Below are 18,678 nucleotides of genomic sequence, written 5' to 3'. Positions count from 1 at the left end.
GTCAATGCTTGGAAATGGTAATGGATGGGACAAGGATGAACAAATATGATATTTTAATTCAAATAAAATGAATACATAATTAGGTGATCAATTGACTGAACAATATTCAAGTTTCTGGAAAGTTTTGAACTTTCTTTTAATATCATGGTTTTCATTTGGGGAGATTTTTTTTTATCATACTGTAAATTCAGATTCTAAAAATACTATGACTCAAATAATCTTTTATTAATTTCAATTGATATTTCAGCTGCATGCAGATGAAGATTGCTGGTCTGTCACTCCCACTTTGGAAATCTTTAAGAATGTAGTATATATTATTGACTTTTAAAGACTATTTGGAAATTGTAATTGGTTCAAAATAAAGCACAAGGCAATTTTTGGGACTTTATCTTCCAATCATAATTACAGTGATTCCTAGCCTAATTTCCAGGCTCATTTCACAGTGTTCTGAGTTTAATATTTAAAACTCTGAATGGCTTAAGGCCAAGCTGTCTAGAAGATCACCATCAGTACCTATATCTCTGAATCTCATTCATCTCTGAATCTTATTCATCTCTGAATCTTAAGTCTTGATGGAGACATTGCTCCATATGTGGCAAGCAAAGTAAAGTATTTAGCTTCTAAAAGGGGCATTGGTCTTCCCTGACCAATGCGACTCTTTCTCATGGAGCTCAATGGGAGGATCCAGGATAGGTTGCTCTAGTCTCCTAGCTCTATTGTCTGAGTTGAAAATGCCTCCCTGGTAATGGTCCCCAGTTGAAAACGAAGATGAAATGAATCTTATAATCTGTCTGCAATCCAAATTACCGTGTTTTCCCCCAAATAAGACATCCCCTGATAATAAGCCCAATCGTGCTTTTGAATGCATGGCAATAAGACCAAGTGCTTATTTCAGAGTTCAAAAAAGTATGCAGGTGCCACTCTGCATGGTTAACAGTAGCCCTACTCAGCCAGTCTGCCTGCACATTGGATACTGTAGGTTATTATCAATTATTGCAATGATATGCACACATATATTGCGAATGAAGCCTTTCATTATTCTGAATTATTTAAAGCATACAAATTATACTCTCTATATATCTAAGGAAAAAAGTTACATGCTTATTCAGCTCTAGCAAAGGTCAAACCAAACATGATTGGTTTGAAGAAGCTACGTACTGGACAGAGACAACTTGCCCCTCTTGATTAAGTTTAAGGAAATAATTGTTTAAGTTTATGTTGACTTTAGGTAATTGAAGTCCTTCTGTTTGTCTGGTTAATTAGGATGCTCTTCTGTTTATTTAGCTATCTTTGTACCCTGGCAGGATTTGTCTGTATCATATATCTCACATATTAACTATTTACATTGTAACTAGGTTAAGTTAAGAATTAATGTTTTATATTTGTACATACAAGAAATTGGTTATAAAAATAAATTTGCAAGTCCAGACAATGTTGACACACAGCATGTTCCCAGAGAGAAAAAGAGGTTTTCAACATGAGACAGTCTGCTCAGCCCAGAGAGATATTTCCAACATGGACAAAGCATTCTAGAAACCATGTGTCTGTCTTTGTTATTTCTACATTTCTACAGGGATACTCCTGCAATGTGCTCACCCCTAACAACAGTAGGTGCATCCCTGCCCACTGGCACAGTGTCTCTTCTTCCTTCATGAGGGACTTTGATCAAGTCTCCCCCTGCCGGTTGACATGGGCCTTACCAGCCCCATTGTCCATTAGGAAAAGGACATGCCACCCTGAAACCACCAATTAATGTTGTGCTAGACTTCCTGCTGTATCCACCGTCCCTGGGCCACTTGGGAGCCAAAGTGGGCCTCCCAGCCAAAGAGGCTGGTGTTGCATATAATAGTCAGTCTGTCTTGGTTCCTTGTAGAAAGAACGCCTTGTGATGGCTTGGGACCTCCACCAGGGAATGAATGAAGCACCCTGGTAGAACTCAAACCCTTACCTTTGAGGTACTGTGGCCTGCCCTCTGGTAGGGAAGCAGGAATCACTGGAAGGGGCTGGTGTGGAACCATGCCCATGGCACTATTGCAATACAAGATATCATTTTCCCAGGAGCTGGGCCAGCATTGCCAATGGTACTACTGTGTCCGGCCGAATCTGGCCTGTCAAGGTCCAGATGCTGTCCTGGCACTCCTGGGATAGAAAGACCTGCCCAGTTATAGTGTTTATAAGCACCCCAAGTGCACAAGTCTTGTCATGGATAGCAAATGACATTTGTCCAAGTTAACTGAGAACCTGTGATTCTGGAGGATCGGATTGTTATGTGTAGCTATCTCTCCACCTGTGTGTTGGAGGAGGCCTGGATCAACAAGTTGTCCAAGTAGCACTGGATCCAGATGGGGAACATTCTGAGATATGCTGCCAGAGCCAGCATGATCTTGGTAAATGCCCTCGGGGCCAATGAGAGGCCGAATGGGAGGGCTGCGTATTGAAAATGGCATTCATGTCTGTGGCTTGGACGAAGGAGGTAAGCCTCTGTCAGGCCTACAGAAGCCAAAAAGTCTGTCTCCCAGATATCTTCCAGGAACACCTAGTGGAACACCACAGTGGCCACCTGCAGGGGCTTGGTGGGCCCCAGAGAGCAATTTGAAATTTAGACAGAAGATAGGTGTTCCTATGGCATCCTTCTCCCTCTGTTGAGAGAGGGCTTTTTGATTTTGGCATTGATGGCCTCTTTGATCCATCTTTCAAACCAACGTCCTCTCTGTCGAGAATGTGAACTTTGCTGTCTTTAAGAGTGACCTTTGTCTTTCAGATGCTAATGAGTTGCTGAAATTTGCAGTCGGATGGGTTTGTTTTCCTGTATTATGCCACACATATGTGAAGTGATTGTTTTGTTTTCCCAATGTAGAGATCTGCATTGCCTCACTGCATTGCATTGCATATAGTACATTGTTCAGGTTGTGTCTGGGTGTTTTATCCCTGGGGTGGACAAGCTTCTGCCTGAATATATTCTTGGATTTAAAGTGTGCATAAATGTTAGTTGAAAATCCTGCTGAGCTTTTCAGATATTTCTGAAATGTATGCAGTGACAACATACTGTAGCTTTGTTCCTTATTCTCCGTTTTGTCTGTTATGGAGCTCCTGCTGTATCTTTTTCTGGGTTTCATTAAGGGCCAGTGTGATAGCCACAAATTCTGAGAGCTTCTTTGATGTGTTTTAGTTCTTTTTCTTTTCCTTCTTTGCTGTTTGGCAAATCTTCAACCTAGTAATCATTCCCATTTTGTACAGGTAGTCCTCAACTTACAACCGTTCCTTTAGTGACCATTCAAAGTTACAGCAACACTGAAAAAAGTGACATATGACCATTTTTCACTCTTCCAATTGTTACAACATCCACATAGACACATGATCAAAATTCAGATAGTTGGTAACTGACTCATTTATTTATTAGTTATACTTATTGGCTGCCCAACTCCTTCTGAACTGTGGGTGCCGTACAACATATAAAAAACAATACAAAACAGTCTAAAACCCATTAAAAGAAACATTCATATCCTTAGTGGCTGGATCAAGATGGCATATCAACAGCCACCTCAGGCCTACCAGCAAAGTGCCTTCCAGAAGACCAATAAAGTGGGGGCAACGCGGACCTCAGGGGCAGTTGGTTCCAGAGAGTCAGAGCTGCCACAGAGAAGGCCCTCCCCCATGGCTCCGCTAGCCGACACTGTCTAGCTGATGGGACCCAGAGAAGGCCAACCCTGTGGGACCTTATTGGGCGCTGGAGCTATGTGGCATGAGGTGTTCCCAAAGATAGTCTGTCCCTAAGCTTTGTAGGACTTTATAGGTGATAATCAACATCTTGAATTGCACCCGGAGACTGACTGGGAGCGAGTGCAGCTTGCAAAGTGTTGATGTGATGTAGGTGTATCTCAGTGCACCCACAACAGTCCCACGGCTGAATTCTGGATCAGTTGTAGTCTCTGAATGCTTTTCAAGGGTAGCCTTATGTAGAGCACATTACAATAATCAAGTTGTCATCTTTATGACAGTTGCAGTGTCCCTCAATCATGTGGATCACCTGTTGCAACTTTCTGACAGGTAAAGTCAATGAGAATAGTCTGGAAGACAGAAGCCTCAATATCAAAATACTGTATATAGTAAACCTTCACATACAGATCAGTATTTTTGATTTTCACCAACCATTGGTAGATTTCAACTTACAACCACAATTTGAATCCAAAACTTATGTTGCTAAATGAGACGTTTGTTATGTGAGTTTCCCCCCATTTTATGACCTTCCTTGCCACAGTTGTTAAGTGAGTCACTGCAGTTGTAACATTACTAACACAAGATATTAAATGAATCTGACCTTTTCCTTAACATCTTCCTGTGTGAAGTTAATATAGATATAGATATAGATATATGAGGATGCGGATTGTGGGGGCAATATGCTGGCTCTGTTTTTAAAAAGTGCTATTGCTAACATGTTGTAAGCTGCCCTGAGTCTAAGGAGAAGGGCGGCATAAAAATCGAATGAATGGTTGAATGAATGAATGAATGAATGAATGAATGAAAGAAAGAAAGAAAGAATGAATAAATAAATATCTGTCCAAAGTGTTCATGTGTTTGATAAAGTCTTTCACTTCCTGTGTTTTAATCTTGATCCAAATACCATCCACATACCTATACTAATGAGTGGGTAGAATGCCTGTGAAGGGGTTTAGGACTTTGGTTTCTACTTCTCCCATTTAGGGATTGGCCTGAGTGGGGAACCCAGGTGAACCCAGGATGTAACTGTGTTTTAGTGTGTAGAAGTCTTCATTGTATTAAAATAGGTAGTGATCAGCCAGAGATCCAGCATGGCACATGTGTGGTCAAGGCTGAGATGAGTTTGGTCTCTTAATGTTCTTTCCAGTAGCAGTCATTTCTTTACTACTGTGACAACTTCCTTTGTTAGAATGCAAATAAAGAGTGAAATGACTATATAGGAAAGCAATGTCTCATTAAAGTCCAGTTTTAGTTTCCAAACCTTGTTGATAAAGTTCTCTGAGTTATTGATATGATAAGTGCAGGGGTGGGCTTCAGATAATTTAGCAATGGGTTTGCTGCCCCGTTGCTGGGTGGGTGTGACCATGATGGGCGTGGCCTAGTCAGCCACCTGCACCACAGTGGAGGGGATTTTTACTCTTCCCAGGGGCCAGAGGTTTTTCTCCAGCCTCCAGGTGGGTGAAAATTGCTTCCCCCAGGCTCCGGAGGCCAGAAACAGACCTTTTCCAATCTTCCGGGAGGCCTATTTTTTGCTCTCACCAGGCTCCAGAGACTTTCCTCCAATCTCCGGGAGGATAAAAACAGCTTCCCCCAGGGTCCGGAGGCCCTTCAGAGGCCAGAAACAGGCCCATTTTCGGACTTCTGGAACCTCCGCTGGGCCCATTTTTGCCCTCCCAGACCTTCCGTGCTGCCTCAGTACTTACCTAGAATGATGAACATGCCGCATGGAGACTCCATGGAGGGGTGGGGTGGACATAGCCAGCCAGGGGTGGCATTTGGGAGTTCACCAATCCCCAGCGATCCTTGACTAGAGGATCACCCGAACCCTGCCGAACCCCTAGGAGCCCACCCCCGAATAGGTAGTGTTGCCAACCAGAGGAGCTAATAAAATGTTTAGTTGTTTTACAATGTTTTGAAAGTGACTGAGTTGATGCTGCTTGGCCTGAGTGGAGTTCCCACTTTGTGGATTTTTGGGTTCATATGTGCTGGGTAAAGGTGGTAGTATTATGGCTTGTCAATGGCATTGTCCTTAGTAGTTGTTGCAGGAAATTGGTGACCTTTTTAACTTCACTGTCTTTCAGAAAATTGTTCACCGTGGCCTTGTAGTCATGTGTTCAAGATAACTATGCATCTTTCCTTTATCAGCTTGCAAGATGGCGGTGCTTGGGTCTCTTCTTAGGGACATCATTGCTCACCTGTGAGATTTGAAGGGGGGTGGCGAGAGCTGCAGATACGCTCATCTTTAATTGTTCTGCCTCTGGTTCTACCAGTTTGCTGTTCCTGATAGTAGACTATGTGGCTGTGATGACATCTGCAAAAAACCCACTACTTTCTGTTAGATAAGTGCTCTGTCTGACAGATTTGTCCCCGTCAGTTTTCTGTAACATATCACTATCCCCTCTCATCTGGGTTTGTTCTTCCATTTTGTGTGTTTTATTAGTATCTATGGTGTCACTTCAGGTGACCCTGAAGGTACAGATAAACCCCCAAATGACCTCAAAGACCCTCTGAGGCCTAAGGACCGATCTTGAGTACTAACCAACATGACTGAATAGAATATAAATCCTTCCATTCCCCATCATTCAGTCTGAACTAAAGAACATTCTTGGATGAGAAGCAAAATGTTTTAAGGGAAAAAAACCAAGAAAGTACAGTTGCCTTTTAAGAGGCCCCTTTGGGACATTCATGACCTTCTGATTGAGAATCTCCATAGATACTCATAGCTGTTGTAATATTCACCTTATTTCTCTTCTCTTTCCTTTCACGTATCCAAGCATTACAACTTTTCAGGAGATTCAGATCTTTCCATAATGTGCTCAGAGCAGTATAATTTGAACCTGGTCATTTTTTCTTTGAATCAGAAGTCTGGGTCAGTTTGTTTAATGATCCATTGGTTAGTTTTCTTGTTTGTCCATGGTATTCTCGGAAGTATTTTCCAAAACCTCTACATTTAGGAGCGTTGATATTTTTCCTATCCTACTTCTTTGAAGTCCAAGTTTCGCTTCTTTAGAGTATTACAGGGAATACCGTATTTTGCACAATTTGATTTTTCTAGAATAAATCTGATTGGCACCTGAATAATTTTTTCAAACCTTCGTGGCTGTTCTACAGAGTGCCATTGAAGAGCTGTGGTGGCAGTGTTAGAATGCAGTATTGCATGTTAATTCTGCCGACTGCCAGCAGTTCGATCTTGACTGGCTGAAGTTGACTCAGTCTTCCATCCTTTTGAGGTTGATAAAACGAGGATTCAAATTATTGGTAGCAATTTATAGAAAGTTTAGAGAGGGCTGTACAGCACTATGAAATAGTATATAAGTCTAAGTGCTATTGTTAGGCTGTGATATATTTATTAACTGCTTGTTCCTTTACAGTGAACCTTCATTGCTAATTTTGAGATTGGTTCTATCTGTTGCCATGAGTTTGCTCTTTTTTATTTTAATTTTAGTTCCATTTTTTTCACCTTGCTCCTTAACCTTTAGTATTGGAGTTTACAGATCTTTTGCATATTTGACTAACAGGGAAAATTAGCATTATGCAGGTTACTGATGTTTCCTCCTCCAATGGTAAAAACATGCTTGTCTTCCAATCCAACTTCCATTAGTACATATTCAGCATTTAATACCTTAAATATCCACAGGAAATGTATTGCTTAAATTTCTTCAGCAATATCACCAAACTAATTCTAAACCAAGCAATTAAAGGACAAATTATAGAAATGTAAGTTGATAGCAATTTAAACTTTCTTTGAAATTCCATTTGTGCTTGTTAAAACATACTTTTTAATAGATTTCTAAAGCAAAGATACAATATGTTGTTTAAATGTTAGAGACATATAAAAATATAATTCTGAAAATCTAAGCATTTTTATTTAATTGTTTCCAATATACCTTATGCTGGAAAAAAATACTTTCAAAGCCTTACAAGATTTCGGTTGAAGCTATTTGCAGAAGTGTTCCTCTTGTATGGTCCATCCTATGACCTCAAAAAATACCTTTTGCAGGCTATTATCATTTTTCTTTTATTAATGTTCTAATTTATAGAATAAACATCTATGAGAATTGAGACATGCCACTTCCTTATTAAAGTTCAGAAGAGTTTTGTCATTATATTATCTGCTAGTATATTGTAAACTGTCCAAAATTGGTGAGAACTGTTGATAAATTTATTTGCTAAATTAATAAATATAACACCTTGCATTGTTTCTCTTTGCTCCCAGTATGAAGTGCTTCTTTGTGTGCAAGATCATGATGATCCTGCCATTGATGTGTGTAAAAAGCTGCTTGGAAAATACCCCAACATTGATGCAAGATTATTTATAGGTAAGAAGAAAATAATTAATAATTAATAATTAATAATAATAATAATTAATTAATAATTAATAATTATTAATAATTATTAATAACTATTAAATATTTATTAATTATTAAATAATAATATAATTCATAATTCATAATAATTGCTTGGAGAAGTTGATTAAAAAAACCAACTGAAGTAGGGAAAGAAATATTGAATAATAAATTAATATTCTAACTAGTGTGCTGGAGGCATGTAATTACCGTACATTTTTTCCTGCTTGGCTACTTCTGAGAACAGGACTGGCTAGACAAATGTGAAGTTATATTATTATATATGCTAATGAATATATTTCCACAGCAACAGCTCTGTGCCATAGTTTGAGCTAAGAGAAAGTGGCAGGATTAAAATTACTAAGTGAGCCAAGATAGAACAGTTTGAATATGCCGCTAAGTAAAATTTGTGTAAAGATTTCTTGGTTTATTTTGCTGACCATTTCAGAAAGAACCAAATAAGAATGACTAAACAGTTCATTTGTTTACTCCTGTTAAACCTATAGCTCAGTGATGGCGAACCTTTTTTGGCTTGAGTGCCAAAAGGGTGAGTGCACGCGTGATAGCGTGCTCGTGTGTACCCTACACCCATAATGCAATGCCATGCGCATGTGCACAAACAACAGTCATAGACCTCCTTTTAGCAGATTTCTGAGTATATGAAAGTGAAGGTAATTCACGCACAGAAAGCAGGGTAAAACTGTAAAAGCTCTAGCATTTTCATCTCTGTGAAAAGATAAGAAACGGAAGCTCCATGGAGGTCAAATCAAGGTCTAAGAAACTAAAAAGCAATGATGTTAGAAATTAAAATGGGATAGGTCTGCAAAGGACAACTCACAGACCACTGCAGATGAGCTGCTGACACTGGACTTGTTCACGTCCTCCCAGTACAGAATTGCAGGGATCTGTATCAGAGACTTGCAAAATGAAATCTCTTCTCTGATCTCATTCACAGTGCAAAGTATGCAAAAGAAAACTGTGATGAACACGAAATGTTTTGGAACAAAGTGCTTTAGACTGATGAAACAGAACTTAAATTGTTCAGCAATAACCAGACAAGATTACAATTGGGGGGGGGGGGGGGGGAAGCAAGTAAAGCATTTGAAGAACAGAAAAACTTTGCCAACTGCTAATCATGGAAGGGACTTTGTTTTGCTTAGTGGTTATGAGACAGCTACTATCACAGGAAATAATTGTGTAGGTGGAAGGAAGAGTGGGTTTGATTAAATATTAAGAACTCATAGGAGCTGGTATTCCAAAGTCATTCATTCTTCATGAAGCTTGAAAGTTGGATATTTCAGAAAACAACAGTCCAAAATGTATCTCCATGATGTATTTGCAGGAAAGTTTAAGCCTCCAGTTTTGAATATAAATCTATGAAGAAATTTTAACCATGCAATGCATGCTAGGAGATTTAAGAAATAATAATAATAATAATAATAATAATAATAATAATAATAATAATAATAATAATTTATTAGATTTGTATGCCGCCCCTCTCCGCAGACTCGGGGTGGCTCACAAGATTTCTAAGTTAGAAGACTAAATATAAAAGCAACAACAGAAAGTCTCTTAGCTAGCTACTGTAAAAATTTGGAACTTTATTTCTGCAAAATGAGATGTTACCAACTACTGACTGAAAAGACTTCCATACTTCTGTATCTACCATATTCATTATTTTCATATTTTGAACCTATAAACAACTGCACATAAATACAAAGTATAGAGTCAAATTTGCAGAAGGGTACCAGTACCCTGTTTAACTTTAAACCATTGTAGAACTGTGTCGGGTTCTGTTCGTTTGTAGATACAATGAAACATGCAGTTTGAATAGAGGTACTTTAACTTTTTCAAGCAACTCTGTATAGTAGAGTGATGGCTAACTTTTTCGGCACCAAGTGCCAATATTGGAATGTACACATGTGCCAGAGCACCAGAAGCCAGCAGCTGGCTGGCACACATGCATGCAGCAGCCGTCTGATCGTCCGGGTTCTGTCGCACACATATGCACCAGACAGCTGGTTCAGCACGCATGTGCACTGACCAGCTGATCTTTTCTGGGTTCTGGCACTCTGGTACACGTGCAACAGAACTTGGAAGAGCAGCTAGTGATGGTGTGTATGCCCACAGAGAGGGCTCTGCATGCCACCTCTGCCATAGGTTCTCCCTCACGGGTATAGTATATGGATGAATGCATAGATTCAGAGATAGAGTTTGTACAATGTTTATTTCGTGATAGTGATAATGACTAACAACTTAGATTTTATTTTCAAGGTGGTAAAAAAGTTGGAATAAATCCAAAGATCAACAATTTGATGCCAGCATATGAAGTTGCCAAATATGATCTCATATGGATCTGTGATAGTGGCATTAGAGGTAAGTGATTTCTTTCAAAGTATTTGTTTGTTTGTTTGTTTGTTTGTTTGTTTATTCATTTATTTAGTCCAATACAAATTGAAAGTTAAAGAGAATAAAAACATGTAGTAGTAAATATCAGGGAAAGGATAGAAGAAAAGATATGAGAATAGAATACATCAATGAAGAATAGAGGAAAAGATATATGAATGGAAGAAAAGATATATAAGATATAGGAGGGGCAATTGGACAGGGGACGGAAGGCACACTAGTGCACTTATGCTTGCCCCCTTTCTGACCTCTTAGGAATCTGGTGAGGTCAATCGTGGATAGTCTAAGGAAAAAATGTTGGGGATTGGGGGTTAGGGGTTGACACCACGGAGTCCAGTAATGGGTTCCATGCTTTGACAACTCGATTGCTAAAGTCATATTTTTTACAGTCAAGTTTGGAGCGGTTGATCTTAAGTTTGAACCTGTTGTGTGCTCTTGTGTTATTGCGGTTGAAACTGAAGTAGTCGTTGACAGGCAGGTTGTTGCAGCATATGATCTTGTGGGCAATACTTAGATCATGTTTAGGGCGTCGTAGTTCTAGGCTTTCTAGACCCAGAATTGTAAGTCTAGTTTCGTAGGGTATTCTGTTTCAAGTGGTGGAGTGAAGGGCTCTTCTGGTGAAGTATCTTTGGACATTTTCGAGGGTGTTGATGTCCGAGATGTGATATGGATTCCAGACAGATGAGCTGTATTCGAGGATGGGTCTGGCGAAAGTTTTGTAAGCTCTGGTGAGTAGTGTGAGATTGCCGGAGCAGAAGCTACATAGGATCAGGTTAACAATTCTAGAAGCCTTTTTGGTGATATTGTTGCAGTGGGCTTTGGCACTTAGGTCATTTGATATTAGTATTCCAAGGTCTTTTACTGAGTGGGGGTTGTTTGTGAGATTTTGTTTATTCAGTTTGTATACGAGGTTCGGATTCTTTTTGCCGATGTGGAGGACAGAGCATTTGCTAGTTGATATTTGAAGTTGCCAATTTTAGACCAATCTGAGATGAAGTCAAGGTCTTTTTGGAGAATAGCTGTGTTGTCTGTAATGTTGAAGAGTTTTACATCGTCAGCGAAAAGAACACAGTTGCTTGTGATATGATCACAGAGGTCGTTGATGTAGAGAATGAAAAGAGTAGCAAGTCACAGAATGTTCTTTTGGAAAGATTCATGATTGCAAGCTATTGAAATAAGTAACTTTATAATATTAAATGTCGATGGTATCATTCACTGAATAAACTTACATTCTGCCAAGAAGACATTACAGTTTTTTTGGAAATGGAGTTATAGTCATTCTCATAGGCACAAGGTGTAAACGTGAAAGGTAACACGAAACATATGGAGGCAAATACTGTCAAGATTGTTGTTTGAAATTTTTGGAGCCTTTAAGTCATTCCTCAGCAGGCAGCCATTGGGGAAAGAATGCATGTTCTCAAAATCACTGATGGAAATGACTGTTCAAAAATATCCATTGTATTAATTAGGAAAAACTGAGGAGACAAACTGTTGAGGTTGCTTCTTGCTATCCTGTGTAGTCTTCCAATTGAGCTCTACAACATGATTGTCTGTCTATCCTAGAAGGGTTGGCATGTTTTTAGGCAAGTCATTGCACAATAACTACCTGTGTGATTTATCTTTATTTCTAAGAAAGTAATTCTTAAACAAAAATTAAGCTAGAGCTAGTTTGATGGAGAGGTTAAAGTGTTAGTTCCAATCCTGCCTTAGGCATGAAAGACAGTTGGGTATACTTGGAACAATTACTCTGTATGTCAGCCCAATCCATCTCACACGGTGGTTGTTTTGAGGAAAATAGGAGGCAGGAGCATTATGTACACCCGTTTGAGCAATGCAAAAATAAAACCAGTATATAAATATATTAATAATGTATGCAAACTTTCTGTTTATGTATCTATATGGAACAGGATTTCTTTCAAGGCAAGTCATTGGGGAACTCTCACAATAATGCTTTTTCCCCCCCTTTCAATGCTTGTATTTGTAATTTGCAGGATAGAAACTACCTCAGGTGGACGGTATTTATTCTCCACACTCTGATTACTCCTATAATTATTGAGTTATCAAGACTGTGCAACAAAAAATTAACCTTCCTTACTTTTATAATGTTCACCCAAGCAGCCAGAACTAGGAACTCCCATTGGGGGTTTTGTTGTTATTAAAAAATAAGATTTCATATTGTGGGGTAGTCACCTAACTACTTGAGACTAACCTTTTAAAACATTACGCCATTGATGTTAACTGTAGTTCTTATTTTCAGTTAACCCAGATACACTAACAGATATGGCCAATCAAATGACTGAAAAAGTGGGTTTGGTTCATGGCCTGCCTTATGTAGCAGATAGACAGGGCTTTGCTGCTACTCTAGAACAGGTAAGTTTTTTTTATTTATCTTTGCTCAGTTTTGTAAGCTTAAATTTTTGTAAATTGTAATAATTTAAAGCTGAGAAAAGAATCAGTAAATGTAAACATTTTACCACAAAAATATTTGCTACTGTAGTAAAATTGGTTCCATGTTTTCATATATTAACACCAAAAGATAATTCTAGATAGTCTGATATTTATGAATGCTGGTATTTAACTATCAGTATTTTGCTGACAGTTTATTATGCAAAAGGTTTATTACTTTTACATGTAGAGCTTTCTAATTGTGAAAAGGCTTATTTGCATACCTTCCTTCCTTCCTTCTGATGAGTCATTCATTGTAGCCTATCATTTTGTAGGAGACTATTGCTTGCAACATTTAATAACTTATTTGGAGTTCTTGAATTTTAATAAAGTGCTACAGAGGTAGCACTTTTTAAAATTTGGATGAATTGAGCTATTTAAAAAGAATTGCATTAACTCATAGTTTCCTAAGTGGCAAATATAGCACCCTTAATTCATATACAATGGCACGTTGACAATAAAGGAATCAATTGTTTGTAGTTAGTTCCTTAACAGACTGCTTCTTGATTTGAAGTTTCATCTTTTTTTGCTTTGTTAACTTTATGCCTCAAGCTGAATTGAATAGTGCTTACTGCCACAACATTTTTGTTTGCTAATTCAAGTAGAAACATCATATACAGTATACTACAAAGAAATTGTTTATTATTATTGGATTAGAAGCAAATACTGTAGTATTAAAGCAAAATATCTGTAATACTCTATTGCATCCTTGTTTTTTTCTCTTGTTTTTCATTTTTATTGCTATAATTTATATTGTACTTACATTGACCTTGTAGTCATTTAACTAATACCAAGGGAAAAAGAAACTTTTCTAGATGAACAGAAAAATGGAAAAGTGACAATGTAGATAAATAACTGCTTTATATTGCGGGATCATTTTGTTTGAAGTATCCATTTATATATGTTAACAGAAGTAGTGATATTTAAAAAGCTATGGCAAGTGTTAAATGTAATAGTAAGGGACACTATAGAACCATGACCAAGGCATGCTTTTTTTTAAAGGTATATTTTGGTACTTCCCATCCAAGGACATACATTTCTGCCCATATGACTGGCTTTAAATGTGTAACAGGGATGTCTTGCTTGATGAGAAAAGATGTTTTGGACCAAGCTGGAGGACTTATAGCTTTTGCACAGTATATTGCTGAAGACTACTTTATGGCTAAAGCAATAGCTGACAGGTATGATGATAATGTTCTCAGGAAATGTCACTATGCCATTAAAACAGTAAACTAGTCTGTGAACTAAGGATTTCAAACTTAAATTGTTATGGGTGGTATCTGAGCACTCATTTTCTAGTCTGAAAGCTGCAACACTAAAGCTTTTTCATACACGAATATCAAAGTTTTGAGTAAATCTTCTATGTTTCTAAATAAATTTCAAAAATATAACTGCATGCAATTAAAAATAAATTTATTAAATTAAATTACTGCGAACGGAAATATTTTTCTTTTATTTAACTCGGGTCCCTTGGTAGCATGTTTATGAGTAAATTACAGGATGATGCTTGGAATGCAATTTTGAGACCTCTGGCATAAACTATTTTTAAAAATTGCAATAAGAAATGTTGGAGAATTATTTATATGTTCTCCCAACTCACTAATAGTTTATGAATTATTCTATAACTTTCAAAGGATGTATTGTTTCTTCCCCAGAGGGGAAATTATACCAATTAAACTGGTTCTTCTCCAATCATGTTTAGAAATGTTTTTCATCCAAATTATTATTATTATTATTATTATTATTATTATTATTATTATTATTAATTCGATTTCTATGCCGCCCAATCCCGAAGGACTCAGGGCGGCTTACAACAGTAGTAAAAAATATAATAAAATAGATACAAAGATAAAAGAAGTCGAACATTTCTAAACTAAAACATTATAAAACAAAACCCCATAAAGATTAAAAAAACAGTCACTATCATACACATGCACACCATTCATAATTGGCCATTTAGAGTGAAAAATTTATGGCCCCCAAACCTGCAGGCACAGCCGGGTCTTCGTGGCCTTACAAAAGGCCAGCAGGGTGGGGGAGGTGCGGACGTCTGGTGGAAGCTGGTTCCAAAGAGCCGGGGCAGCCACAGAGAAGGCCCTCCCCCATGGTCCCGCCAACCTGCATTGCTTACTCGACGGGACCCAGAGGAGGCCAACTCTGGGCTCTTTTTGGTCTCAGTTTGAAGTTGCAAATAGGAAGTTTCTTTTTTTTCCTGACACTAAAGCCAAATTATCATAATTTATTTTCTGTACAGAGTTATATTATTTTCATATCATTATTTACAGTCCCTAGCTAAAGCCCTCCTACATTTAGAGGAATTTGTCTTATTTATTTTTCAAAGAAATTTGAAACTTTATTTTGTTTTTTCTAGTTAACAGGATGATTAGAAAAAATAAGCAATCATGATATTAGTCCTGTGCTTTATCACACAGTATCTATATATTTTGATTGTATTTATTTATTTTATTCCTCAAATAGGTTTATATGGCCACTCACATACAAACTATGTGAAATATAGAAAAGTTACATGTTAAACAGAAAACATGTGTTTAAGGAATATTTAAACTGTGCCCACAGTGATTTAAAAAAAAAGAGCTGCCCTGCTCAGTTTGTATGAGAGCATTAGAAGTGTAAGACACACACAACCATTGCAGTTTATTTGTATAGCATGACTTTTGGGGTCAAATCTAAAGCACTGTGACAGTAATTACTTATGAAGTATTTGAAAAGCAAACTCAAACTTAAGCCTTTCCAATATTTAAGGAAAAAATAGCTAACCAATATCCTTTGATGATGAGATTATTTATCTTGATTATATTCCTTCTTTCAGAGGTTGGAAATTTCAGATGGCTTCACAAGTTGCAATGCAAAACTCTGGGTCTTATTCAATTTCACAGTTTCAGTCCAGAATGATAAGGTAAAAAAAATAACTTTTTATTATCTCAGTTATTGACACCTTCAATTTTGCGTATGTTTTGGGTTAAAGAAGTTCCATTCAAAACTAATAAGATATATAATTATATTCATTCTTTTTCCCCCCAATCAATTGTAAATTTTTGGCAGCTTATTCTGATTTTATTTTTTTAAATATGTGATTAAAATTGTGGCAGCCATGTATTAATAAATACAATGGTACCTCTTCTTACGAACTTAATTTGTTCCATGACCAGGTTTGTAAATAGAAAAGTCCGTAAGAAGAAGCAATTTTCCCCATAGGAATCAATGTAAAAGCAAATTATAAGTGCAACCCCATCTCAAAATTCACCCCTTTTGCCTTGCGCCGCTGGGAATCCCTGCCTCCGGACTTCCATTGCCAGCTGAAGCGCCTGTTCTTGCATTGCTGGGATTCCCCTGAGCCTCCCCTCGCTGGGAAACCCCACCTCCGGACTTCTGTTGCCAGCTGAAGCACCCGTTCTTGCATTGCTGGGATTCCCCTGAGCCTCCCCTCGCTGGGAATTCTCACCTCCAGACTTCCGTTGCCAGCCGAGGCGCCCATTCTTGTGTTGCTGGGATTTCCCTGAGCTCCCCTTGCTAGGATTCAAAGCAGCGCAAGCAAAAATGAAGGGAATCCCAGCAAGGGGAACCTCAGGGAAATCCCAGCAATGCAAGAACGGGCACTTCGATTGGCAACGGAAGTCCGGAGGCGGGGCATCCCAGCGGCAGTGGCTTGGGTTCATAAGGTGAAAATAGTTCGTAAGAAGAGGCAAAAAAAATCTTAAACACTGTGTTTGTATCTCGAAAAGTTCGTTAGTAGAGGCGTTCGTAAGAAGAGGTACCACTGTGTTTCAAATTTTCTGAAACATTCTCTATTTTATTTGATTGTGTAATATCTAGACTCAAGTGTTTTGCTTTCAAGTCATGTCAGATGAAACTGGTCTTTATATACACTAATGCAATGGCCAGCTGCAAGTCAGTCATAAATACTAGCTTAGGAGAATCATCTTTGTTTCATATAGAGAAATGTACAAACAATTTAGGCATGAAAGATAGCTATTGTTTTATTTATTTATTTTAACTAAAACTTTGAGAATCACCAAGTAAAGGCAGAAACAAAATTATGCTGGGAATGAAACAAGTTACAGAATGCCCATTCAGAAGACAAAATCAATTACCTTCTACATTGTAAAATAAATAAATATTATGTCGAATTTTGTTGGTATTTTGTGAACTCATAAATAGAAAGATTTGATGGGGGGGGGGGTTTAGACACAATTATATCAGAGCAATGACTTCTTGTTCTAAGTTGATTCTTACTACATATACATTTTAGTTTTTGAATATTTAAAAGCATGTATTTGTCAGAGTATAATGATTTTGATTGTACATGGATGTGGTATTTGTCTTAGAGAAGTCTGGTTTCAGCAAACTGTCCTGAAATCTATTTGTTTGATGTGCTAGTAATCACAATTAAACTTCAGATTTGTTTCTGATTTGTGTTAATTCTAACATGGTAGATCATATTGTAGAGATGTTACGAACTACTCAGAGTTAGATCTGAAGTATTTAATGTGAAGGATGTAGGGGTAGGATTTGAATTAAATTTTCAGCAAGTGAATTATTGTTTATAGATCTGTCACTCTGTTATAGTTCTCCCCTTTTCCTCAAATTCAAGTTTACTGAGGTAACATTTATTAGATCTACATCAATCTATTTTCATCTAATTATATATTTTATTTAAGAAAAAAATGTTGGCAACTGTTAAAATCTAGATTACAATGTAATCCACAAAGTAAAATGAGTTACGTAACTAGTTGTCAGCCTGAAAATATTATCCTTTAAGGGATTCTAATCGAATTTGCTTTTTAATCCCACATTATTCTAACTCCAATTTTTGTAGCCCAGCATTGAGATCCAGAGCATTCTGTAGTTTCCATTCCTAAGATCCAGAGCATTCTGTAGTTTCCAAATTGAAGTCTTTAATGCTCAATAATATCAGCTTTTTAAAAATGCATTTTGTATCAGACTTCCTGCAGATCAGCAGAAGTCTTTTAAAGTTAATTTTCATTTATCAATTTCTCAATGTAGTAATAGATACTGCTTTCCCCTGTTTTAATATATATATATATGTATTTCATTTTCTTAAATATAGGTGGGCCAAATTACGGATTAACATGCTTCCAGCCACAATAATCTGTGAGCCAATCTCAGAATGCTTTGTTGCGAGTTTGATTATTGGATGGGCAGTTCATCATATGTTTAGATGGGACATAATGGTGTTTTTTATGTGTCATTGTTTGGCATGGTTTATATTTGACTACATTCAACTCAGGGCTGTTCAGGTAGGTTCTACTGAATGGAGATTCAGATGTAATAGAGTTTCTTTTGTAAATCAATTACCATGCTTTTTTGCATTAATATTTTAAAGTTCTTATAACATATTAAGTGTATCTTTAAATTCAGAATGAAGACTATGCAAAATGCAAATACTAATGTATTTTGTGTCATGAGTAGCACAGTTTCATGCAATTAAAACATTTAGCCATTTGATTGGTATGAAGGACACATTTATCAACATTTCTGAATTAAATGAGCGAGAAATTTGAATTAACAATGTGTCCTATATATAAAATTAGATAATTTATATTATTTAGAATAATAGTATCTAATGTGAGGGGTATTTATGTGGATGTTATCTGAGTGAAAAAATTTTCTGTTGAAGACACCTAAGTTTTTGTTTAATTCCCTTTCTTTCTTATGTTGTCTGCCCCCCCCCCAAACCCCCCCCCAAAAAAAAACAACCCTGGAGAGTTTTAAAAAATCTCTG

General features: G+C 37.4%; 1 protein-coding gene across 1 annotated transcript in view; it reads left to right on the top strand.

Moving 5' to 3' along the window:
- UGCG (UDP-glucose ceramide glucosyltransferase) overlaps positions 1-18,678 on the top strand; it is a 48,453-nt gene that overhangs the window by 24,679 nt on the left and 5,096 nt on the right. The window contains exons 3-8 of the mRNA XM_070742432.1: positions 7,932-8,036; positions 10,338-10,439; positions 12,727-12,839; positions 13,917-14,095; positions 15,745-15,831; positions 18,004-18,193. Coding sequence (XP_070598533.1) covers positions 7,932-8,036; positions 10,338-10,439; positions 12,727-12,839; positions 13,917-14,095; positions 15,745-15,831; positions 18,004-18,193 — 776 coding nt within the window. The remainder of the gene's footprint in view (positions 1-7,931; positions 8,037-10,337; positions 10,440-12,726; positions 12,840-13,916; positions 14,096-15,744; positions 15,832-18,003; positions 18,194-18,678) is intronic.

This window comes from Erythrolamprus reginae, chromosome 2, assembly GCF_031021105.1.
Source record: "Erythrolamprus reginae isolate rEryReg1 chromosome 2, rEryReg1.hap1, whole genome shotgun sequence".
In the NCBI taxonomy this organism is placed as follows: domain Eukaryota; kingdom Metazoa; phylum Chordata; class Lepidosauria; order Squamata; family Dipsadidae; genus Erythrolamprus; species Erythrolamprus reginae.
The sequence above is the reverse complement of the archived record's forward strand: the minus strand, read 5'-3'. Positions and strand labels throughout refer to the sequence as shown.